The sequence below is a fragment of the Haliotis rufescens genome, unplaced genomic scaffold (genome assembly GCF_023055435.1).
Source record: "Haliotis rufescens isolate VD_foot unplaced genomic scaffold, xgHalRufe1.0.p SCAF_80, whole genome shotgun sequence".
Classification (NCBI taxonomy): Eukaryota; Metazoa; Mollusca; class Gastropoda; order Lepetellida; family Haliotidae; genus Haliotis; species Haliotis rufescens.
This window is the reverse complement of record NW_025964373.1, coordinates 825,212-852,308: the sequence shown is the minus strand read 5'-3', so window position 1 is coordinate 852,308 and position 27,097 is coordinate 825,212. Positions and strand designations below refer to the sequence as shown.

Sequence of the window (27,097 nt, the reverse complement as noted above, 5' to 3'; positions counted from 1 at the left end):
GCAGACGAACCAAAGGGAGGTTACACACGAACAAGGGAGGTAATCAACAGGACGACGACTACATATCCGCTGAGCATCTCTTCTAAATGTCAGTGTCAGATGTGATAGTTAACCGTTAGTTCATCATGATGGAAGACATGGACCCACTCGGTATTTTTGTTGTGACATCGGGAACCCGAGGGGATCGTTTATTATTCCGTTACCCTTACGAATCCGAAGACAACCGGTACACCGTATCAAGAGGTGGGCTCAGCGATCCTCTTCGTCCGCTTTTCGATCACGATTGCTATTGTGTTATGATTATATATTATGCGTCAGCTCTCAAAAGATTTGGCTAAATAACATTTGAAGGAAAGGTTACTTCGGAGTTAACTTATTGAGATGTAAATGAAATGTCTATTTTCTGAATATGTAGCAAAATATTAACATTTGTTATTGATGCATTTCCGAAACAAAATAGACCTAATCATTTCTGCTGATGCAGTTAGGCCTACGCCCTTATTGAACGGCTGGCTAACTTTGTAGGTATTTGTGATATTATTTTCGAGTTTGAACTTAACTACTGTTTGGCTATTGATTTATTGATGTACAGAATTTCATCATACAACAATATTTAAAACAGTGTGATGATCCATGAATATAAGTATAACTTTCCAAGATGTCCACGTTTATCATGTTTATTTCTGTTTACAAAATGCCAGATAAAGAACATCATGTGGGTTATTATTTGTTCAAACTTCAAAAATCATTTTGGCCAAAAATATCACTTGTGATAGTACTTTTTTTGCCAGGTGAAAATAATGTTTACTATTATCTGAGGCTGGTTACCGTATCATCAGATCATGTTTTTGTACATTATTTGTTTTTGGACGGCCATGTTCATCGCTTTAACGAGGGGTATATGGTGTCACACAGACATCGTAAATACTCAGATGATGGCTTATTTTTTAAGATAATGTTGTCTTTTACAAGTGAGTGAGACAGTGTCCAAAATAACTGCCAGCCTGCCTGCCCATGGCTGGTAACTTTATAGTCGGGCTGCATGAAATTTTCCTCCATCTGTAATTTTAAGACTACTTACATAGTCAGTTATATCATTACTCCCCGTAGATTTTTTAGCAATTGTTTGCCTTTTTTCAGCTGATTCAAGATGCCACTTGTCTCTTATTTTTTGCAATTTTTTAATATTCATTAGTCTGAAAACCCATGACGGGGATATGTAATATTTTATGGGCCTACATACCTCATACCAGAATTATAGTGTCTTTGATGCACCAAAAGTTACGAAGGGTTGATGCTTAATAAAAACTACCTATTCAATGTACTTCATTTGGAGCAGGTTGGTAATGCGGTAATCATATAGTATGCCGCTACAAGCAAGACAGGGTGTTCAAGTCATTGTGCAGGATAGGATACCACCCCCTGATTCTGATTACCATATTCACTCTATTAAGTGCTTGCTCCTGTATGAAACCAGTTTGTAAGTAATATTTATTAGCATACCAACATGTGCTATGATCGAAAAGTTATATGACTATAATTAAAGATTAACATGACAGTCAGTATTTTGTTGTGCATATTACAGATTTTGTTTACAGAAGTAGGCATGATATAATTGCCTAGTAATTATTATTGAAAATGTTTTGGTTTCATTAATCCTTGAATTAAGTTTGCTTACTACTGCTCAGAGTCTAAAATTATAGTTTGTTTGTTTAAGGTTTTAACCGGTTTAATAAGCACCCCCATTTGTCAATTTTCTAAGTTTCCTGTGTGCTTATTATTGCGAATACAGTACTCGTCATATTTTATGTAACATTTACAACAGTGTAACCTGAATTGGTAATAATTTTCCAAGACACAAATGTACATTTGTTTTAACTTTCACAGCGTTTATATTTCCTTCTTACAGGTTATACGTAGAACATGATTATCTTTCAGTGTATGGTCGAAATCCTTATACTACACGATCCAAAGTTGCTGAGGATCATCATCGGAGCAAGTGAGTGCACATGTATATGTATTAGCTGACCGTAGTGCAACAAGATAAAGCCCTCCAAATTAAGCCCCCAACTCAAGGTTTTCAATAGCAAAATAGTATTTCCTGTTCATGATGAGATATCATCATTGTCCCTGGATGGTTCCTTATGATACAATCCCTCTGGGTTTTAAGGTACCATTGCCCTGATGTCCAGGTACAACATTATCTATTCATCCCTAGCTTGATTTAATGGGCACTAAAGGGATTTCAAAAGCGTAGAATTGGGAATTGGCTTGTGAGGTTTCTTTTCACTTTTATATGTTTTTGACATTTTAGAGTGTCAGCTAATCAAAATGTCATCTCTAAGCTTATAATCATTTGAAAGAATAGATAAAGTACATGAAAAAGATCATGCAACTTTGAGTAAACTCTACTTGTCCTGTGGATATCTGAGCCCATCTTCCCGAGGCAAGGGACTTAATTGACTGTAAAAGTTCAGACTGTAAACGTAGCACCCGAATCTTAGCTTTGCAAATCCTGCAATCGGCAGAAATCTGCACGGCAGTCACAAAGTGGATGTCACTTTCGTTAAACAATTTTGATTGGACTATGCATAGACTCATTCATCCAGCCAAAATGTAATTCCAACCTCGTTCAGCAAGCATGGAAACTGGACTTTTATCATCAGTTAACTCCCTTCCCTCGGGAGATGACCTGAGCCATGTTAACAATAATAAATTTAAGGGGGACAAATGGTTAGTGCCAGTTTCACATTGATTCTTCCTTGCACGGGGAATCATTATCATGATTAAATCTGATGCTGTTTTACACGGCGAAGAACGTGGCCACTCCAGCTGGTTTAGAACTAGAAGGCCATTCTGTAGGGGTGGCGACCTTTTAAGGCTTTGCTGCATTGTTGCTCTTCAAAGAAGTCTGCCCGGCTGCTATGTGGCGCCATTTGAATACCTTTCTTGGGCACTATCAGCTTGACACACATACTGTTGAGCATTCTCGGTTTTGCTCAGCAGCGCTCCGTCAAGGCAGGGCCGATATGGGTTTATTTTTTGTTTACCAACATACTGTTGATTCATAAACCCATATGCTGTTGTTTGTCCGGACCAAAAAATGCACAAAGACCTAATTTCACAATGGTGCAAGGAAGCTGGTTGAATGATGTATATCCCCTCCGCCCCTCCCTTGATAATGGACTGGGCTAGACTTTTCCACTGGGTCACGTGGAATCATTAACAGAAATAAATCTGATGCTGTGTTACAGGAGTACTGTGATCCCTTCAGGAAGGAACGCAAACTTGAACTGGTAAGTAGCTCTCTCTCATTTGTTTGATGAAATAAATATCCATAGTGAATCTGGCAAATCATATACGAGTTATCATGCACAAGGTTCCTTCTTGATAATTGATGACATCACAAAGTATTACAACATCTTTTACATGGTGGCCCCGTCGTGTAACAGGCCTAAGGTGCCACAGTTTGGTATGCAGAGTTACTTCCCTTGGGCATGCCAGAAACCTATGATCGAGGGTTCAAATCACTCGAATATGTTTCTAGGTATATCAGCACCATACCCGTCTCCTTCTATGTCCAACATCAGTTTGGTGTTCCCTCACATGACATGACACGCAGTGATATAATGTGAAATACTGTTAAACATGTTCAAAGCAGCGTTACAACCTTAATCACTCTTACTAATATTTTCTCTTCTAAGGTTTTCAGACAAGATTCTGACAAATTTGTTAGCTGTGAAATCTTCCCTCTGCAAAAAGAAGTTCAATGTGAAGATCGATGAAATTCGCTTCATCGGCTTTCCGATGAAGATGTACCATGTGGACAGCAAGCCGTCGTCAGCTGGTCACATGATCATCACCGTCAATGTCGTGTTTGCACTTAATGTAAGTCAGAATTGTAACCATACTTTCAAAATACTTTCATTTCTCATTCGTAATAACATAATGGACAACCAAGCGTTCTAGGCGTGCCAAACTTCCCCAGCCGAGTCCTTCTTTAAAACTGTCCTCCTTGGTGTCGGCTGCCATTCAGTAAATGTTGCAATTGGATTGGTGTGACAAAATATCCTTGTCTGTAAATTTGTATGACAATTGCAGTCCCAAACATATACATCCGCTGTTGACAGCTACCACGACCTGGCCAAGCAGCTGTCTTTGTATATTTGTATGACCAATGAGGGCCAAGACTTGTACATCCGCTGTTGACACCTACCACGACCTGGCCAAGCAGCTGTCTGTGTATATTTGTATGACCATTGCAGGCCAAGACTTGTACATCTGCTGTTGACACCTACCACGACCTGGCCAAGCAGCTGTCTGTGTATATTTGTATGACCATTGCAGGCCAAGACTTGTACATCTGCTGTTGACAGCTACCACGACCTGGCCAAGCAGCTGTCTGTGTATATTTGTATGACCATTGCAGGCCAAGACTTGTACATCCGCTGTTGACAGCTACCACGACCTGGCCAAGCAGCTGTCTGAGTATATTTGTATGACCATTGCAGGCCAAGACTTGTACATCCGCTGTTGACAGCTACCACGACCTGGCCAAGCAGCTGTCTGTGTATATTTGTATGACCATTGCAGGCCAAGACTTGTACATCCGCTGTTGACAGCTACCACGACCTGGCCAAGCAGCTGTCTGTGTATATTTGTATGACCATTGCAGGCCAAGACTTGTACATCTGCTGTTGACAGCTACCACGACCTGGCCAAGCAGCTGTCTGTGTATATTTGTATGACCATTGCAGGCCAAGACTTGTACATCTGCTGTTGACAGCTACCACGACCTGGCCAAGCAGCTGTCTGAGTATATTTGTATGACCATTGCAGGCCAAGACTTGTACATCTGCTGTTGACAGCTACCACGACCTGGCCAAGCAGCTGTCTGTGTATATTTGTATGACCATTGCAGGCCAAGACTTGTACATCTGCTGTTGACAGCTACCACGACCTGGCCAAGCAGCTGTCTGTGACTGTCTGTCATGAGGAGAGACGGTGCCAGTATCTGTCAACTCAAGCTAAGATCATGATGGCCGTCCATGATGAAGTGGCTGCTTTGCCTGAAGGTACGGATGACCTAGACACTGAACATGCTGAATGACATCAGACTCACCAGGATTCATAGATTATGGAGATATCTGTAGAAATAACATCACTGTGGGGTTAGAATAGGTCCCAGACTGCTTGTCCAGAGAGGCAAATGATCTGGCTCAGTGATTTGGTTTATTATAAGTTGTAGCAGGATCACGAGGGGTACATTGGGTTTTATGCGTCCCACGAGCCGGAGGTAAGTGGTATAAAACCTACCGAGGGACGCATAATACCCCATGTACCCCCCGTGATCCTGCTACAATAAATTTATCTTACCAACATGTTTTAATATGACGTAAAATAATTCAAATATATTCCAAATCAGCTGCTTGATTGAGCTGAGGTTAGCTTGCGCTATTGGCTCAGAAAAGCCTGCGACTTTTTGCTTTGAAGTGTTGTATAAAGGATTTATTCTGTCTCTCACAAATGCACATGCAGCATGTAGTGCTCATGGCGGGGTATAAGAGATTTCTTCCCCAGCTGAGAAATTTATTACCCTCCAAAGCTGGATACACAGTATTTCATCAAGAATACGTAGACCAATCAGATCTCATCATTCTGCCATGGAGGTATGATAATGTCTGTTATCATATCTTGATAGCACTGGACCTTGCCAATAATATCAACCACTACTTGTCTGCACTCGATTTTGTAGAGGTCGCTGTGATATTTTACTTTCTTGTCGTAACAGCTGACTATAAAGTTAGACGGCTTGTTACGATATGTTGTGTGTCATGAACCATATGTCCATGCTATAATCACTGGTTGAACTTGGTCAGCCTTAACTATTTAAAGGGCTATCAAGATAATGTGGCTGGAATATTGCTGACTAAGGTGTAAAACAACATCCTCTTACTTGGGTAGCTCGGTTCTCCCCCAAACTGGAAGGGATGGTGCTGATGGGCAACAAGTACATTGAGATCCTGTTCAGAATTATGCAATATAGATCATCCTTGTACCCATATTCAAATGTAATTGTAGCATCTTGAGAATTATTTCTGTGATCTGTGATGTAATTGGGTCGCCCAGTCATCTTAGACGCCACAATTCGCTGAGTTGCATCCCTTGGGCTCGTCAGAAACCTATGGGTTCGGATCCCAGTTCGCCCCCATTATGTTTCTAGGTTTGTCAACACCATACCTATGATTGTGGGTTTCACCAGAGTGGTAAACATCTGAGACCTGCATCACTTCAGGCTTTCTTCCCACATCAAGTTGACACGCTGTGATATAACTGGAATACTGTTAAAAGCGGTGTTAAACCCAACTCACTCACTCACTTGTGATGTCATTACTGACAGACAGATTGCCACAGATAATGTGTTGCCATCACTCATAGTGTAACCATGGTAACTAAGAAATGGACCAATAAAGATCCAGGGTAGAATAGGTCTTCAGCAACCCAAGCTTGCTGTTAAATGCAACTATACTTGTCATAAGAGGCGACTATTGGGATTGAGTGGTCAGGCTCGCTGACTTGGTTGATGCATGTCATTGTATCCCAATTGCGTGGATCAATGCTCATGATGTCAATCACTGGATTGTCTGGTCCGGACTCGATTATTTACAGACTGCCATCATATAGCTGGAATATTGCTGAGTGCAGCATTAAACAACAAACAAACAAACATAAAAGTGCTCACTCTGTATGTTTCCATGTGTAGATTCGCTGGAACCTCCCTTTAAGCTCATACTGCAGAGGTCTCAGCTGGCCAGAGAACTCAAGTCAGTCTTCGACAGGTTGGTTATGTCATATCTCCTTGGAAATAGTCATCAGGAAAATAGTTTTATTTAATCACTAGGAAAATATTTAGTTGTAGTGATCATTCTTCTCTCCATGCAGCTACAACAAATCATAACACATCAGAGGGCAGTGCACAGGGACTCCTCCCCTCCCCTGGCAATGAACCAGTATAACCAGTAGTAGTGGGCGGTGCACAATGACTCCTCCCCTCCCCTGGCAATGAACCAGTATAACCAGTAGTAGTGGGCGGTGCACAATGACTCCTCCCCTCCCCTGGCAATGAACCAGTATAACCAGTAGTAGTGGGCAGTGCACAATGACTCCTCCCCTCCCCTGGCAATGAACCAGTATAACCAGTAGTAGTGGGCAGTGCACAGTGACTCCTCCCCTCCCCTGGCAATGAACCAGTATAACCAGTAGTAGTGGGCGGTGCACAATGACTCCTCCCCTCCCCTGGCAATGAACCAGTATAACCAGTAGTAGTGGGCAGTGCACAATGACTCCTCCCCTCCCCTGGCAATGAACCAGTATAACCAGTAGTAGTGGGCAGTGCACAATGACTCCTCCCCTCCCCTGGCAATGAACCAGTATAACCAGTAGTAGTGGGCGGTGCACAATGACTCCTCCCCTCCCCTGGCAATGAACCAGTATAACCAGTAGTAGTGGGCAGTGCACAATGACTCCTCCCCTCCCCTGGCAATGAACCAGTATAACCAGTAGTAGTGGGCAGTGCACAATGACTCCTCCCCTCCCCTGGCAATGAACCAGTATAACCAGTAGTAGTGGGCGGTGCACAATGACTCCTCCCCTCCCCTGGCAATGAACCAGTATAACCAGTAGTAGTGGGCAGTGCACAATGACTCCTCCCCTCCCCTGGCAATGAACCAGTATAACCAGTAGTAGTGGGCGGTGGACTGACGCATCGATTCAAGTATCCATCACAATCACACGCAAAGTAAAAAGTGTTGATTCTTATCTTAAATGTATTCTTCAATAAGTGTTACACCAAACACTAAATACTAGTGAAAATGAGTAGTGAAAACATAAATATTTTCATCCACTGCGCCATACTTGACACTGCCAACTGTAAATCGTTAGTATGCCAGGTATTTGGCCATCCTGTCTATGAAAAACATGGCTCACGCACCACAGAAAAGTGCACATGCAAGTATCGTGATACGTATCGGATCACACAGTTTGTGTATCATCCCAGCCCTAAGAACCAAGAACATTTGGCTCTGGCTGGATGAATCCATATCAGCTGCGTTTGGTTCTTGCTGAGTGAAACATAACTAAAGATTACTCATTATTTACTACCATATTATGCTGATTGTGTTGTGAAGTAATGTGGTGCTGTTATATTCTCCCACTCGGTCCCTGCCACTTCTTCCTACAGCCTGGTGTCTACTGGCGTGGTTCAGATGCACATCAACCGCTGGATCCAGATTAACTTCTGTCTGCCACACAAAATACACGTCATTACCGTCGCTAATAAAGTCATGCACATTGAGGTACGTTCACAGATATGTACTTTCAAGCTCATCCAAACTTAAAGTTAATGCTTTGTCAGTCCATCCGACCATAAATGTCTGCACAGCTAAAGCTGTGTGAGGATGTTATATGTAGCCGTTTTGCCATATTTTGTTATATATTGAGAGTACCATATTTTTTTCTTTCTGTAACCTTTGACCTTCACATGCCCCTATTATTGTAGTTTTACTGTTATTTAGACATCGTCTCTGAAACTTCAAAAAATAAACTTTAATTGAAAAAAACCTCTTTGCTATGCTATTGGGGCATGAACTAATCGGGCATCTCTCGTAGGTGTTTAGGGGCGCAGCAACATGGTGAACTGTACACTGAGTCAAGATGTTATCCTTAATGTCGATGAGTGGGTGAGTGAATTGGGTTTATCACAATGGGGTGAGTTCGTCTCCAATCTATACAGGCTGGGCGTTTTCTATCTGGACCCATGCTCTTTTCAAGTTAGTGTTGTAAAAGTTAAAGAGGTAGCTCACACAATTGTTTTTAAAAAAATGTACTCTGTAAAATTCACTACACGTCTCCACAGTGTGTTGATGAGAATGATGTGGCAGGGGTAGTCAGGTGATCAGGTGGTGTCAGCTCACAACGCACGGGGTTACAGTGTGTGACGCATTTGTTTGGGTGGTGACCATAGTGATGTTGGGATGTGTTCGGGTGAATTGTTTTAGAAACTGGAAAAACATGTTTCCACATAAGGATCGAAAGAAAAAGGAAGAAATGCATAGTCTGAGATAGGATAAGTATATAAATATGCAATTTCATCGGCCGACCTGTTATGTACTATGGAACAGAATAATAACAGAGGAGAATTTTTCGATACAAAAAGGCCAGATATGCATAGGAATCCACCCACGAAAGCATGAGGGCTGGAATGGGCTCCCACTGTACAAGAAGGCAACCGAGCATACAAGCCAAACCTAATCGGTCCAGTCCGTCTAAACCTTGCCACACCTAACAGGATTTATTGATATAAGACGCTAATCAGTGATAAGGTGCGACAAGAGCGAGGGAAGGGAGGGTGGGTAATTGTTATGTAAGTGTACTCGTGTACCGTAGCAATTACAAGATGGCGAAGTGAGTATTTTTGAAATGACGAAATATTTATGACGTCATAAATATGATGTCACAAAACAAAGATGATAAGAAACTGAAGAATTTGTTTGGCAACAAGGCCACATGTTATCGTTGTGGTTGTTGCGTGTCATAAAGTGAAGGGTGTTAAATTATCACAGAGTCACAGAGTGTATCATTATATTATGAATGTAACTTAGTGTGACTATGTCAAGTTGAATGCGGGTGTGTGTATGAATGGATGAGTGTGCGCCTATGTGTATATGTGGACGAGAGTGAATACATGATCTACATAGGATACTTTGATATGCTTGGAAATAAAATTTAGATTCTAAGTTATGGTAGATTTATCAGACGGGCCAATAACACCATTTAGATAAATATTGCTGAATGACTTGAAGTAAAATTTACATTTTTTCCCAATTTGCCAGCCAAGTACATATATAGATTTGGATGAAACTAATGATTCTGTGTTTGTCTTCCAGCCTGAAGTCATACAAAAGTGCCTAACTTCACTGAGGTATGGTTCTTCAGATCATCTATCAGGATCTGACTGCGTTGTAGTAGATCAGACGAGTAAAGGAAATGAAAAGAGTGACCATTATAATGGCCAAGATGCAGTTTTCCTCTATATTGTGTCATATTTCATTTCTGGAAACCTGTGGCTTTATAATTTACCCAGTAGGTTTGATGATTGCAGCTCCTCACGGTGAAAGCCTGTTTGGAGCTCACTATACTATCACTCCTACCAGTCACAGCTCCCCACTGTGCTAGGCAACCTCCAACCATGCATGGAGTTACAAACAAATGATGACTGTCGTGGCTTTGAAAACTCTAAAAGCTAAAATATTTTGTTCGTAATTTGAATTTTTATTAAATATCAATATTAGTGAAATACATGTCACCTCGACCAAGCCATAAACATTAGTTAGAGCTATATGAACATGAATTAGAAGTATTTTTATTCCCATTTGCGATGTTTCACTTGCATTTGCTGTAAAATTTGGGGCCAAATAGTGCATACCAAACTGACATGAGATGTACACTGTAGAATACCTAGTGACCAGCCTGTTCACGCTGTCTGCACACATTGTAGATACACACTGTAGACACACACTGTAGACACACACTGTGGACACACTGTGGACACACACTGTAGATACACACTGTAGACACACACTGTAGACACACACTGTGGACACACTGTAGACACACACTGTGGACACACAATGTAGACACACACTGTAGACACACAATGTGGACACACACTGTAGATACACACTGTAGACACACAATGTCGACACACTGTAGACACACAATGTAGACACACTGTAGACACACAATGTGGACACACACTGTAGATACACACTTTAGACACACAATGTAGACACACTGTAGACACACTGTAGATACACACTGTAGACACACTGTAGGCACACAATGTAGACACACACTGTAGACACACAATGTGGACACACACTGTAGATACACACTGTAGACACACAATGTGGACACACAATGTAGATACACACTGTAGACACACAATGTAGACACACACTGAAGATACACACTGTAGACACACTGTAGACACACTGTGGACACACTGTAGATACACACTGTAGACACACTACACACTGTAGACACACAATGTAGACACACACTGAAGATACACACTGTAGACACACACTGTAGACACACTGTAGACACACACTGTGGACACACTGTGGACACACACTGTAGATACACACTGTAGACACACACTGTAGACACTCTGTAGACACACACTGTAGACACACACTGTAGACACACTGTAGACACACAATGTAGACACACAATGTAGACACACACTGTGGACACACTGTGGACACACACTGTAGATACACACTGTAGACACACAATGTAGATACACACTGTAGACATACAATGTAGACACACACTGTAGACACACAATGTGGACACACAATGTAGATACACACTGTAGACACACTGTAGATACACACTGTGGACACAATGTAGATACACACTGTAGACACACACTGTGGACACACAATGTAGACACACACTGTAGACACACAATGTGGACACACACTGTAGATACACACTGTAGACACACAATGTGGACACACAATGTAGACACACACTGTGGACACACACTGTAGATACACACTGTAGACACACAATGTAGACACACTGTAGACACACAATGTAGACACACTGTAGACACACAATGTGGACACACTGTAGATACACACTTTAGACACACAATGTAGACACACTGTAGACACACTGTAGATACACACTGTAGACACACTGTAGGCACACAATGTGGACACACAATGTAGACACACACTGTAGACACACAATGTGGACACACACTGTAGATACACACTGTAGACACACAATGTAGACACACTGTAGATACACACTGTAGACACACAATGTTGACACACAATGTAGATACACAATGTAGACACACACTGTAGACACACTGTAGACACACACTGTGGACACACTGTGGACACACACTGTAGACACACATTGTAGACACACTGTAGACACACAATGTAGATACACACTGTAGCCACACAATGTAGACACACACTGAAGATACACACTGTAGACACACTGTAGACACACACTGTAGACACACTGTGGACACACTGTAGATACACATTGTAGACACACTACACACTGTAGACACACAATGTAGACACACACTGAAGATACACACTGTAGACACACACTGTAGACACACTGTGGACACACTGTGGACACACACTGTAGACACACAATGTGGACACACACTGTAGATACGCACTGTAGACACACAATGTGGACAGACACTGTAGATACACACTGTAGACACACAATGTAGACACACACTGTAGACACAATGTAGACACACACTGTGGACACATACTGTAGATACACACTGTAGACACACACTGTAGACACACTGTGGACACACACTGTAGATACACACTGTAGACACACTGTAGACACTCTGTAGACACACAATGTAGACACACACTGTAGACACACACTGTAGACACACACTGTAGAGACACTGTAGACACACACTGTAGACACTCTGTAGACACACTGTAGACACACTGTGGACACACACTGTGGACACACACTGTAGATACACAATGTAGACACACTGTAGACACATAATGTGGACACACAATGTAGACACACACTGTAGACACACTGTAGACACTCTGTAGACACACACTGTAGACACTCTGTAGACACACAATGTAGAATGTAGACTGTTCAAGTTGTCCGCAGGCCGTACCATGGACTGTAGACACACTGTAGACACACTGTAGACTGTTCACGTTGTCCACAGGCCGTACCATGGACTGTAGACACACTGTAGACACACTGTAGACTGTTCACGTTGTCCACGGGCTGTACCATGGGCTGTAGACACACTGTAGACACACTGTAGACTGTTCACGTTGTCCACAGGCCGTACCATGGACTGTAGACACACTGTAGACACACTGTAGACTGTTCACGTTGTCCACAGGCTGTACCATGGGCTGTAGACACACACTGTAGACACACACTGTAGACACACTCTGTAGACTGTTCACGTTGTCCACAGGCTGTACCGTGGACTGTAGACACACTCTGTAGACACACACTGTAGACACACTCTGTAGACTGTTCACATTGTCCACAGGCTGTACCATGGACTGTAGACACACTGTAGACAAACTCTGTAGACACACACTGTAGACACACTGTAGACTGTTCACGTTGTCCACAGGCCGTACCATGGGCTGTAGACACACTGTAGACTGTTCACGTTGTCCACAGGCCGTACCATGGACTGTAGACAGACACTGTAGACTGTTCACGTTGTCCGCAGGCCGTACCATGGGCTGTAGACAGACACTGTAGACTGTTCACGTTGTCCGCAGGCCGTACCATGAACTGTAGACAGACACTGTAGACTGTTCACGTTTTCCGCAGGCCGTACCATGGACTGTAGACACACTGTAGACACACTGTAGACACACTGTAGACTGTTCACGTTGTCCACAGGCTGTACCATGGACTGTAGACACACTCTGTAGACACACACTGTAGACACACTGTAGACTGTTCACGTTGTCCACAGGCCGTACCATGGACTGTAGACACACTGTAGACTGTTCACGTTGTCCGCAGGCCGTACCATGGACTGTAGACAGACACTGTAGACTGTTCACGTTGTCCGCAGGCCGTACCATGGACTGTAGACAGACACTGTAGACTGTTCACGTTTTCCGCAGGCCGTACCATGGACTGTAGACAGACACTGTAGACTGTTCACGTTTTCCGCAGGCCGTACCATGGACTGTAGACACACTGTAGACACACTGTAGACACACTGTAGACTGTTCACGTTGTCCACAGGCCGTACCATGGACTGTAGACACACACTGTAGACTGTTCACGTTGTCCGCAGGCCGTACCATGGGCTGTAGACAGACACTGTAGACTGTTCACGTTGTCCACAGGCTGTACCATGGACTGTAGACACACACTGTAGACACACACTGTAGACTGTTCACGTTGTCCGCAGGCCGTACCATGGGCTGTAGACAGACACTGTAGACTGTTCACGTTGTCCGCAGGCCGTACCATGGACTGTAGACAGACACTGTAGACTGTTCACGTTGTCCGCAGGCCGTACCATGGACTGTAGACAGACACTGTAGACTGTTCACGTTGTCCGCAGGCCGTACCATGGACTGTAGACAGACACTGTAGACTGTTCACGTTTTCCGCAGGCCGTACTATGGACTGTAGACAGACACTGTAGACTGTTCACGTTTTCCGCAGGCCGTACCATGGACTGTAGACACACTGTAGACACACTGTAGACACAATGTAGACTGTTCACGTTGTCCGCAGGCCGTACCATGGACTGTAGACACACACTGTAGACACACACTGTAGACTGTTCACGTTGTCCACAGGCCGTACCATGGGCTGTAGACACACACTGTAGACACACACTGTAGACTGTTCACGTTGTCCGCAGGCCGTACCATGGACTGTAGACAGACACTGTAGACTGTTCACGTTTTCCGCAGGCCGTACCATGGACTGTAGACACACTGAAGACACACTGTAGACACACTGTAGACTGTTCACGTTGTCCACAGGCTGTACCATGGACTGTAGACACACACTGTTGACACACACTGTAGACTGTTCACGTTGTCCGCAGGCCGTACCATGGGCTGTAGACAGACACTGTAGACTGTTCACGTTGTCCGCAGGCCGTACCATGGACTGTAGACAGACACTGTAGACTGTTCACGTTGTCCGCAGGCCGTACCATGGACTGTAGACAGACACTGTAGACTGTTCACGTTGTCCGCAGGCCGTACCATGGACTGTAGACAGACACTGTAGACTGTTCACGTTGTCCGCAGGCCGTACCATGGACTGTAGACACACTGTAGACACACTGTAGACACACTGTAGACTGTTCACGTTGTCCGCAGGCCGTACCATGGACTGTAGACACACACTGTAGACACACACTGTAGACTGTTCACGTTGTCCACAGGCCGTACCATGGGCTGTAGACACACACTGTAGACACACACTGTAGACTGTTCACGTTGTCCGCCAGCCGTACCATGGGCTGTAGACACACACTGTAGACACACACTGTAGACTGTTCACGTTGTCCACAGGCCGTACCATGGACTGTAGACACACTGTAGACACACTGCAGACACACTGTAGACACACTGTAGACTGTTCACGTTGTCCGCAGGCCGTACCATGGGTTCCTGCTGCTGGTGGAGGAGCAAGAGCTCCTGGACTCCCTCCCCATGGATTGTACCCCCACACTGGTCCGACTGGTCCAGATCGCCAGTCCCTTGAAGAATCTGCAGACCTTGGCTCTTGATGCCGACCTCAGTCTATCTCAGGTAGCTCTGTCTGGAATTGTTTTGCTTTGACCATCCAAGACTAGACAGTGTATTGGATCTTCATTCTGTTGTGATCAATGTCCTGGACCCATTCACCACTGTAGCTTTCTTCTGAGTCCATTGGAATGGATGATGCTAGGAATAGCCATCTAATCAAAATGACAGAAAACTCACTTAAGCAAAAGGGGTTGTGGTTTAGCTGAGTGGTTAAAGTGTTTGTTTGTCATGCTGAAGGCCTGGGTTCGAATCCTTATATGGATACAATGTGTGAAGCCCATTTCTGGTGGCCCTTGCCGTGAATTTGCTAGTATATTGCTATACGTGGTGTAAAACCATACTCACTCATAAGCAAGAAAACTCCTGTGCTAAGTTGGTGATAGTGAGATGGGGGTGGTGGTATCACGTCTGAAACAAAGATGTGACAAATGGGTCTAGAGTATTTACATTGATAGAATTGAGACATAATTCCCTGGATAACATAGGATGCGGACAACATGATGCTCCCCAGATCAGTATTTATACCCTTCATGATACTGTCAAAAGGCGTCCAGTCACAATAAAGCCAACTCCTAGGCAAGAGAGGTGGTGGGTTGGTCCAGGGGTCAACATTGGCTTGGCATGTCGTGGACCCAGTTCCGATTCCCCACATGGGCCAATGTGTCGAGCCCATCTCTGGTGTCCCCCTTCGTCACATTGCTGGAATATTGCTGAAAATGAATATTGCATTCACTCATTAAGTCTTGACCCCATTAGTTGAGAAAACCCAGCCAAGCAGATGATTACTTTGGGTGTGTCTGTTTGAATACCACAGCTCGCAACACAGTTGACATTTATGGTATCTCATTTTTCACAATTTCAAAACAGACTATTGATCATATTAAGTATGACTTATGTGTGACATGGTGATGCAGAAGTATGAATTATAATGTTTGTGAATAATAAAATGATGTTTTAAAAGTCAACAAAGGTATGAAATTGATTCTCATGAAGGGAAGGGCAATCCAGTAAATGACATGACAATACAGTGTAGGCTTGTTCATGTTGTGGCAGGTATTTCAACTGGCAAGTCACCTTGTGTACTGGGCCAAGGCGACAATCATCTACCCTCTGTGTGAGACCAACATGTACGTCCTGTCACCCCAGGCCAACACCCATGTGTGAGTAGAAGCTCTCAGTAGCGTTGGCTTGATTTCAGGGTAGCAACTGATCTTGACTGACATGTAAGGCTTTGTCTACATATCAAATAATGCAAGGACTTTGTAAGATGGTAAAAATAGTTTTTAAGGCATCACAATTTATTGGTATAGTGGTACCTATTTTGCAACAGTATTGCTGTGTCTTCGATAGTCACTCCCAGTAATAATCCCATCTGTATGTTGACAGCAACTCGTCTCTAGCAGAGGTGTTTGTGGAGCAGTTTCCCACCTGTTCTCTCCACATGGAGATGTCGGAATTCTCCCTGCCCACCCAGCTCCGGGTCAACCGGGACTTCCTGGAAAGACCCCACCATCAGGTAGGTACAGTGGTATTGCCCGGGAGTCTTACAGTGGCCTTATTGTGATGCTGTGTCAGAAACAGTGGTATTGCCCGGGAGTCTTACAGTGGCCTTGTAGTGATGCTGTGTCAGTAACAGTGGTATTGCCTGGGAGTCTTTCAGTGGTCTAGTAGTGATGCTGTGTCAGTAACAGTGGTATTGCCCTGAAGTTGTACAGTGGCCTTGTAGTGTTGCTGTGTCAGTAACAGTGGTATTGCCCTGAAGTTGTACAGTGTTCTTGTTGTGATGCTGTGTCAGTAACAGTGGCCTTGTAGTGATGCTGTGTCAGTAACAGTGGCATTGCCCTGAAGTTGTACAGTGTTCTTGTAGTAATGCTGTGTCAGTAACAGTGGTATTGCCATGAAGTTGTACAGTGGCCTTGTAGTGATGCTGTGTCAGTAACAGTGGTATTGCCCGGGAGTCTTACAGTGGCCTTGTTGTGATGCTGTGTCAGTAACAGTGGTATTGCCCAGAAGTTGTACAGTGGCCTTGTAGTGATGCTGTGTCAGTAACAGTGGTATTGCCCGGGGGTCTTACAGTGGTCTTGTTGTGATGCTGTGTCAGTAACAGTGGTATTGCCCTGAAGTTGTACAGTGTTCTTGTAGTAATGCTGTGTCAGTAACAGTGGTATTGCCCGGGAGTCTTACAGTGGCCTTGTTGTGATGCTGTGTCAGTAACAGTGGTATTGCCCGGAAGTTGTACAGTGGCCTTGTAGTGATGCTGTGTCAGTAACAGTGGTATTGCCCGGGAGTCTTACAGTGGCCTTGTAGTGATGCTGTGTCAGTAACAGTGGTATTGCCCGGGAGTCTTACAGTGGTCTTGTAGTGATACTGTGTCAGTAACAGTGGTATTGCCCGGGAGTCTTACAGTGGCCTTGTAGTGATACTGTCAGTAACAGTGGTATTGCCCGGGAGTCTTACAGTGGCCTTGTTGTGATGCTGTGTCAGTAACAGTGGTATTGCCCGGGAGTCTTACAGTGGCCTTGTTGTGATGCTGTGTCAGTAACAGTGGTATTGCCCGGAAGTTGTACAGTGGCCTTGTTGTGATGCTGTGTCAGTAACAGTGGTATTGCCCGGGAGTCTTACAGTGGTCTTGTAGTGATGCTGTGTCAGTAACAGTGGTATTGCCCGGGAGTCTTACAGTGGCCTTGTAGTGATACTGTCAGTAACAGTGGTATTGCCCGGGAGTCTTACAGTGGCCTTGTAGTGATACTGTGTCAGTAACAGTGGTATTGCCCGGGAGTCTTACAGTGGCCTTGTAGTGATACTGTGTCAGTAACAGTGGTAATGCCCGGGAGTCTTACAGTGGCCTTGTAATGATGCTGTGTCAGTAACAGTGGTATGGCCCGGGAGTCTTACAGTGGCCTTGTAGTGATACTGTGTCAGTAACAGTGGTATTGCCAGGGAGTCTTACAGTGGCCTTGTAATGATGCTGTGTCAGTAACAGTGGTATTGCCCGGGAGTCTTACAGTGGCCTTGTAATGATGCTGTGTCAGTAACAGTGGTATTGCCCGGGAGTCTTACAGTGGCCTTGTAATGATGCTGTGTCAGTAACAGTGGTATGGCCCGGGAGTCTTACAGTGGCCTTGTAGTGATACTGTGTCAGTAACAGTGGTATTGCCAGGGAGTCTTACAGTGGCCTTGTAGTGATACTGTGTCAGTAACAGTGGTATTGCCCGGGAGTCTTACAGTGGCCTTGTTGTGATGCTGTGTCAGTAACAGTGGTATGGCCTGGGAGTCTTACAGTGGCCTTGTAGTAATGCTGTGTCAGTAACAGTGGTATTGCCCGGAAGTTGTACAGTGGCCTTGTAATGATGCTGTGTCAGTAACAGTGGTATTGCCCGGAAGTTGTACAGTGGCCTTGTAATGATGCTGTGTCAGTAACAGTGGTATTGCCCGGGAGTCTTACAGTGGCCTTGTTATCCCCCGCCGCGCGAAAGCGCGAAGCGGGGGATATAGTATTCACGACCGTCTGTACGTACGTCCGTACGTCCGTACGTCCGTCCGTACGTCCCACCTGTTTCTTGCCGCGATATCTCAAGAACTAAACACTGGATTGTCTTCATATTTGGAACTATGGTGTATATACAGACTCCGCAGACACCAGTCGGTTTTGGTGACCTTGATCCCATTTTCAAGGTCACAGCAGACAAATCTGCTTTTAGAGTTGGAAAACGGTGTTGCCGCGATATCTCAAGAACTAAACACTGGATTGTCTTCATATTTGGAACTATGGTGTATATACAGACTCCGCAGACACCAGTCGGTTTTGGTGACCTGGATCCCATTTTCAAGGTCACAGCAGGCAAATCTGCTTTTGGAGTTGGAAAACGGTGTTGCCGCGATATCTCAAGAACTAAACACTGGATTGTCTTCATATTTGGAACTATAGTGTATATACAGACACCGCATACACCTGTCAGATTTGGTGACCTTGACCCCATTTTCAAGGTCACAGCAGGCAAATCTGTTTTTGGAGTTGGAAAACGGTGTTGCCACAATATCTCAAGAACTAATCGCTGGATTGTCTTCATATTTGATACTATGGTGTACAGGCGGGGGATATTTCGTCACTCTGTGACAAATACTTGTTGTGATGCTGTGTCAGTAACAGTGGTATGGCCTGGGAGACTTACAGTGGTCTTGTAGTGATGCTGTGTCAGTAACAGTGGTATTGCCCAGAATTGTACAGTGGCCTTGTAATGATGCTGTGTCAGTAACAATGGTATTGCCCGGAAGTTGTACAGTGGCCTTGTAATGATGCTGTGTCAGTAACAGTGGTATTGCCCGGAAGTTGTACAGTGGCCTTGTAATGATGCTGTGTCAGTAACAGTGGTATTGCCCGGGAGTCTTACAGTGGCCTTGTAATGATGCTGTGTCAGTAACAGTGGTATTGCCCGGGAGTCTTACAGTGGCCTTGTTGTGATGCTGTGTCAGTAACAGTGGTATGGCCTGGGAGACTTACAGGGGCCTTGTAATGATGCTGTGTCAGTAACAGTGGTATTGCCCGGGAGTTTTACAGTGGCCTTGTAGTGATACTGTGTCAGTAACAGTGGTATTGCCCGGGAGTCTTACAGTGGCCTTGTAGTGATGCTGTGCCAGTAACGGTGGTATGGCCTTGCATCCCAGAACTGGCTTCACAAAATGTAATGAGAACGTAAGGAAAAACAAGAAAAGAACATTGTATATACGTTGGATATTATTATTTCCTGACCAAAAAGGAAGGTAAGCACATCTCTCAGTTGTTATATTATGAATAAAGGTGAGCTTTAGCACCTCTTGTAACACTGACTGTCTGTAAACATGGAAAATTCCATCATTTTCAAACAGCTCAGTACATGTATTAGAAAATGCAGCCAATGCGATAAAAGTTTTCTATCAAACTGAAAAGACCCTGACATCAGGTTCTCTTTACAGTATGGTCTTATATTGAATCAGTTTAAAGCATTGCCTTGTTTCCAGGCCCAGAGAGTGCAGAAGGTTGTGTGGATGCTGCGTCATCGCCTGCTGATGCAGCTGCACACGTACATGTTCCTCGTGCCGCCGGTGTCGCGGAGGGATTGGACGCAAGACGCCAACCTTCAGTCTGCCAGTGAGCTGCCCAAGGTGGAGGAGGAATCCTGGCTGTCCTATTTCCTGGACGATTCAGGTCTCAACCGCCCACCCAGCCCTTCTGACATCGCTTCAGGTAGGCAGGTCACACAGAGTTAACCCCACGGGAATTTGGGGTCCTCGTGCTTGTCATAAGATGTTTTATTATCCAAAACTGGCTCCCAAAGAAGAAATCGCTTGGGTGAGATCAAGCGATATCTACATTGTAGATGTTGCTGCAATAAAATTGCATCACAATGCTTTGCAGATCATTGTGATGTCAAACAATCAAATTACATCACTAATGGCTCTGCTACAGAAGTTGTTAGCAGTACTTTTACACTTCAGATGCTGCTTATTACTATCAACAAACTGAAAATGATGTTGGATGTTAGATAAAAACTCACCCTTGTGTCATTTGATATCAAATATGTCAACACTCGTTGTGCCGAATCCACTGGTCCTGGGATCAGTGTACATTACCATCTCATCCTACCGGGTACCCATTCACTACTGGGTGAAAAGAGGCATATTTCGAACAAAGTCACTTGCCAAAGGAGACACCATATGTGCTACATGTGCTTTAGTGTGAGACAAGGCCAGAGCTCTAGACATTCTCAGGAGTCAACTGGTCTCTGTGACCAGCGTTGTTAAACTTCACCTGACTTGTGACCTGTGTCGGGGAGGCAACTGATTAATCAATTGCCACCATATGTCAGTGAGGCAACTTATTGCCACTATGTGTCACAGCATGTCAGGCAGACAGATTCAGTGTCATGTGTTTGTCAGATACATGTAATTCCTTACCACCATGGTCATATGAATAAACTTGGATAATTTAGAGAAATATATTTTGCTGAGCAAGTACAGGGAATGAACACAATGCCATTGTCAGAGGGGTACAAAAAAGAACATGATTTAGACTACCAGTTGTCGGACTTTCATTCTGTGGAAGCCTCGATGGCTGAGTGCATTAGATCACAGACTCTGTGTGCTGGTGATTAGGTGCCTCACTCTGGATGGGACTCAACCCAAAAAGTACTATAATCTGTACTTTACTAAGAAAGTGTTACCCCAAATATAACATAGCTGAAAATAGGGAAAATAGCTGCCTTCTTGCTGGCTGAGATAGTCTCACTCTTTCAAGGGACGAACACTCTTCTGCCTGGGATATCTACAACCCATTATCATGGGGACATGTAGGGACACCCCTTCAAGCCCTCAGGATTCCTCTAACATTGAGCCAACCTGCTTGGTCCAGCAGGCCAGTGCTAATTTCACTCCTATCAAGTGTTTGTCAATGTCTTGTGGTGTTTCAGTGAACAGCGATGAGAGCATTGGTCCAGCCCCGGGGGCCCAACAACTGAGTCAGCTGTCCAAGTCTCCATCTGTGGGAGAGATGATGAGTGACGGCACGGTCATCACCGAGGAGACCAAGGCTCAGTGGAGGATGCAGGAGTCACTCCTCTCGGTCGTCACACCGGAGGTGAAGGCAGCCATCTTGAAATGTCCCGCAGCCAAAAATACTGAAGATCTTAAAGTTTTTGCAAGGTAATTAATGAACTTACCACACTAATCATAAAGGTAACATCTTTTTCCTAAGATTCATGAAAAAGATTTAAAACAAAGTACAATTTCTTTGGACCAGGATCTTTTTGAGCTTTCACGTAAATTTGCATTACAGATGGAAAATCACTTGGTTTTCTTGTTACTATTGTCACTGGTGTGCTGAACCCCGGATATAGGGGTGTATATATTGATATATATTCATATCACTTATCACTTATATATACCAGATATAGGAGTGTATATATAGATATATGTCCATATCACTTATATATACCAGATATAGGAGTGTATATATAGATATATGTCCATATCACTTATATATACCTGATATAGGGGTGTATATATACATGTAGATATATGTCCATATCACTTATTTTACCAGATATAGGGGTGTATATATAGATATATGTCCATATCACTTATATATACCTGATATAGGAGTGTATATATAGATATATGTCCATATCACTTATTTTACCAGATATAGGGGTGTATATATAGATATATGTCCATATCACTTATTTTACCAGATATAGGGGTGTATATATATATATATATATGTCCATATCACTTATCACTTATATATACCGGATATAGGAGTGTATATATAGATAAATGTCCATATCACTTATACATACCTGATATAGGAGTGTATATATAGATATATGTCCATATCACTTATTTTACCAGATATAGGAGTGTATATATAGATATATGTCCATATCACTTATTTTACCAGATATAGGGGTGTATATATAGATATATGTCCATATCACTTATCACTTATATATACCAGATATAGGAGTGTATATATTGATATATGTCCATATCACTTATCACTTATATATACCGGATATAGGAGTGTATATATTGATATATGTCCATATCACTTATCACTTATATATACCGGATATAGGAGTGTATATATTGATATATGTCCATATCACTTATCACTTATATATACCTGATATAGGAGTGTATATATTGATATATGTCCATATCACTTATCACTTATATATACCGGATATAGGAGTGTATATATAGATATATGTCCATGTCACTTATTTTACCAGATATAGGGGTGTATATATAGATATATGTCCATATCACTTATCACTTATATATACCGAATATAGGAGTGTATATATTGATATATGTCCATATCACTTATCACTTATATATACCAGATATAGGAGTGTATATATAGATATATGTCCATATCACTTATATATACCGGATATAGGGGTGTATATATAGATATATGTCCATATCACTTATCACTTATATATACCGGATATAGGGGTGTATATATAGATATATGTCCATATCACTTATCACTTATATATACCGGATATAGGGGTGTGTATATAGATATATGTCCATATCACTTATCACTTATATATACTGGATATAGGGGTGTATATATAGATATATGTCCATATCACTTATATATACCGGATATAGGGGTGTATATATAGATATATGTCCATATCACTTATCACTTATATATACCGGATATAGGGGTGTATATATAGATATATGTCCATATCACTTATATATACCGGATATAGGGGTGTATATATAGATATATGTCCATATCACTTATCACTTATATATACCGGATATAGGGGTGTATATATAGATATATGTCCATATCACTTATCACTTATATATACAGGATATAGGGGTGTATATATAGATATATGTCCATATCACTTATCACTTATATATATACCGGATATAGGAGTGTATATATAGATATATGTCCATATCACTTATCATTTATATATATACTGGATATATGGGTGTATGTATTGATATATGTCCATATCACTTATCACTTATGTTTCAGTTATATATACCGAATATATAGGCGTGTATATATAGATATATGTCCATATCACTTATCACTTATATATACCGGATATAGGAGTGTATATATAGATATATGTCCATATCACTTATCACTTATATATACCTGATATAGGGGTGTATATATAGATATATGTCCATATCACTTATCACTTATATATACCGGATATAGGGGTGTATATATAGATATATGTCCATATCACTTATCACTTATATATACCGGATATAGGGGTGTATATATAGATATATGTCCATATCACTTATCACTTATATATACCGGATATAGGAGTGTATATATAGATATATGTCCATATCACTTATCATTTATATATATACTGGATATATGGGTGTATGTATTGATATATGTCCATATCACTTATCACTTATGTTTCAGTTATATATACCGAATATATAGGCGGGTATATATAGATATATGTCCATATCACTTATATATACCGGATATATGGGTGTATATAGAGATATATGTACATGTCACTTTTCACTTATGTTTCAGTTATATATACCGAATATATGGGTGTATATATAGATATATGTACATGCCTCTTTTCACTTATGTTTCAGGTTGTGTCCCTACTTTAATGGGCAATACCACCTCGAGGAAATCATGTACTTTGAGAACCTGAGACGATCCCAGCTGATAACACTTTTGGACAAATTTAAGGAGGTGCTTATACTGTGTAGTCACCAGGATCCAGCCACAGCCTTCTATGCTGGTTGATCCAACCACAACCTTCTATGCTGGGTGATCCAACCTCAGCCTTCCAAGCTGGGTGATCCAACCTCAGCCTTCTATGCTGGGTGATCCAACCACAGCCTTCTAAGCTGGGTGACCTAGATGGGGCTGCTCATGGCATGCGAGAACCTCTTACTCCACTGAAAACAGGTCCCCAGCAACCTATGCTTGTTACGGGAAACTATGTGGATTGAGTGATCTGGCTCAGTAATTCAGTGACTCAAGAAGTCCTGGACTGCAAGGACTTCAGATCTCGTTCAAGGACTTCAGATCTCGGACTGTTGTTGAAACATGACATCATTCAAGTGACTGTTAATGTCCAACAACACACTGAGCTAAACTACCCAGTATATGGCATATTCTGATTGTCTGTTGAGGACATGTATATTGTGTAATGACTGCAATGTGTCCAGGTCTTTTAATGTTGAGCCATCCCTGTGAAGAATTGAGTTAGAACAGGTCTTCAGCAACCCATGTTTGCCATAAGAGGCGACTGCGATTGTCGTAAGAGGCCACTAACGGGATCAGGTGGTCAGGCTCACTGACTTGGTTGACGCATGTCATTGTATCCTTATTGAGTAGATCTATGCTCATGTTGTCAATGACTGGATTGTCTGTTCCAGACTCGATTATTTACTGACCGCTATCATATAGTTGGAATACTGTTGAGTGCAGTGTTAAACAACAAACAAACAATCAAACGTTGAACCAGATATCCTTCTACCAGTGCCCAGTTCATAGGACTGTTTGATGTCCAACCAAACACCGAGATTACCTGCTCAGTATATGGCACCTTGTCGGTTGAGGGTCTATGTATCTGGTGCAGTGGATGCAGTGGCTCCAGGTCCAACTCTTCAAACAGTGCCTGATTCGGATGATAGCTGGATATCCAAAGAGAGCTTTAACACAACTATAACAATTGTTCAGATCCTACATGTGCGATGACTCCAGATCTCAAACTGTGGCTCCTCACAAGCTTCCCTCAAGCACCTGACCTGCTGTGCCATCCTGATGTGTGAACAGATTGTCAGTAAACTCCATGGAACATGCAGGATTAATGAACAATTATTTACATATTATTGACCTGACTCAGGTCTCCCAACCTTTGTGTGAAATTGTTCATGACACTACTAGCAAGCAACGTACCGGTATTCCTGCTGGCAGGAGTTGTGTTTATTGTACAAGCTCATGCATTTCTGATTCTTTCTTAGACAAACTCCTACCACGATCTCTTGGTATGATCACATTGTGGTAACTTTAGGATTGGTATTTATTTGACCAAATCAAGGGTGGCCTTTTGTTGGAGATGCCACATTAGAATTCCATGAGACTAACGCTTTAGGCTTATACAAGAGATATAATGAAATGTTATATATAATATGTTTATGCATACTTATATAATATGTAATTTGAGAGATCATACAATCTGTGATATGAATAAATGAATAATGTTGATTTGTTTATTTTTTATTAAAAAAATTCAAATATACAATGAAAAAAATAATAATAACACTTAAGATTGTAACTATATCTATACAACTCAAATGAAGTTAAGTACCACTGATTCTTTCATATTGCTATAGTTAATCTGTCATGCCAATAGAAACAAAAGAATTGAGTGGTTCTTAACTGCTTTTGAATATTATATTATGTACATAGTACAAGAGATTCGGAGGGATGACATTTGATGACATGTCATGTGACATTGTATATGCTGAGGTTTGTGGATTGGAGTGCCAGGTCTACCGGATCATGACTCTCGGTTCATCAGCTCTGGGTTTCCCCAAAGTGCAAGTGTCTAGGACCTTGTCTATCTGGAAGTCCTCCCACGTTATGCTGACCCACCGTGATACACCCACCATGATACACCAACCGTGATACACCCACCATGATACACCAACCGTGATACACCCACCATGATACACCAACCGTGATACACCAACCGTGATACACCAACCGTGATACACCCACCGTGATACACCAACCGTGATACACCAACCGTGATACACCCACCGTGATACACCAACCGTGATACACCCACCGTGATACACCAACCGTGATACACCCACCGTGATACACCCACCGTGATACACCCACCGTGATACACCAACCGTGATACACCCACCGTGATACACCCACCGTGATACACCAACCGTGATACACCAACCGTGATACACCAACCGTGATACACCCACCGTGATACACCAACCGTGATACACCCACCGTGATACACCAACCGTGATACACCAACCGTGATACACCAACCGTGATACACCAACCGTGATACACCCACCGTGATACACCAACCGTGATACACCCACCGTGATACACCAACCGTGATACACCCACTGTGATACAACTGAAATACCAC

At 42.8% G+C, this 27,097-nt stretch overlaps 1 protein-coding gene across 1 annotated transcript; it reads left to right on the top strand.

The window, feature by feature from the left end:
• Positions 1 to 47: 47 nt before the first annotated feature.
• LOC124137381 (GATOR complex protein NPRL3-like) lies at positions 48 to 25,302 on the top strand. The gene is made up of 14 exons (XM_048390005.1): positions 48 to 243; positions 1,939 to 1,999; positions 3,255 to 3,296; positions 3,705 to 3,888; positions 4,922 to 5,075; positions 6,764 to 6,839; positions 8,240 to 8,354; positions 9,945 to 9,979; positions 15,251 to 15,407; positions 16,458 to 16,564; positions 16,791 to 16,920; positions 20,403 to 20,628; positions 21,851 to 22,082; positions 24,555 to 25,302. The coding sequence occupies exons 1-14, from the start codon at positions 126 to 128 to the stop codon at positions 24,709 to 24,711; spliced, it is 1,794 nt and encodes a 597-aa protein (XP_048245962.1). The 5' UTR covers positions 48 to 125; the 3' UTR covers positions 24,712 to 25,302.
• The last annotated feature ends 1,795 nt before the right edge of the window (positions 25,303 to 27,097 follow it).

Excerpts from the sequence above, each read along its gene's own strand:
- LOC124137381 (XM_048390005.1), top strand. The coding sequence starts at position 126 with ATGATGGAAGACATGGACCCACTCGGTATTTTTGTTGTGACATCGGGA. Across the intron at positions 3,297-3,704 it reads AGGAACGCAAACTTGAACTG|GTTTTCAGACAAGATTCTGA; the intron begins GTAAGTAGCTCT and ends TTCTCTTCTAAG. Across the intron at positions 16,565-16,790 it reads CCCCAGGCCAACACCCATGT|CAACTCGTCTCTAGCAGAGG; the intron begins GTGAGTAGAAGC and ends GTATGTTGACAG.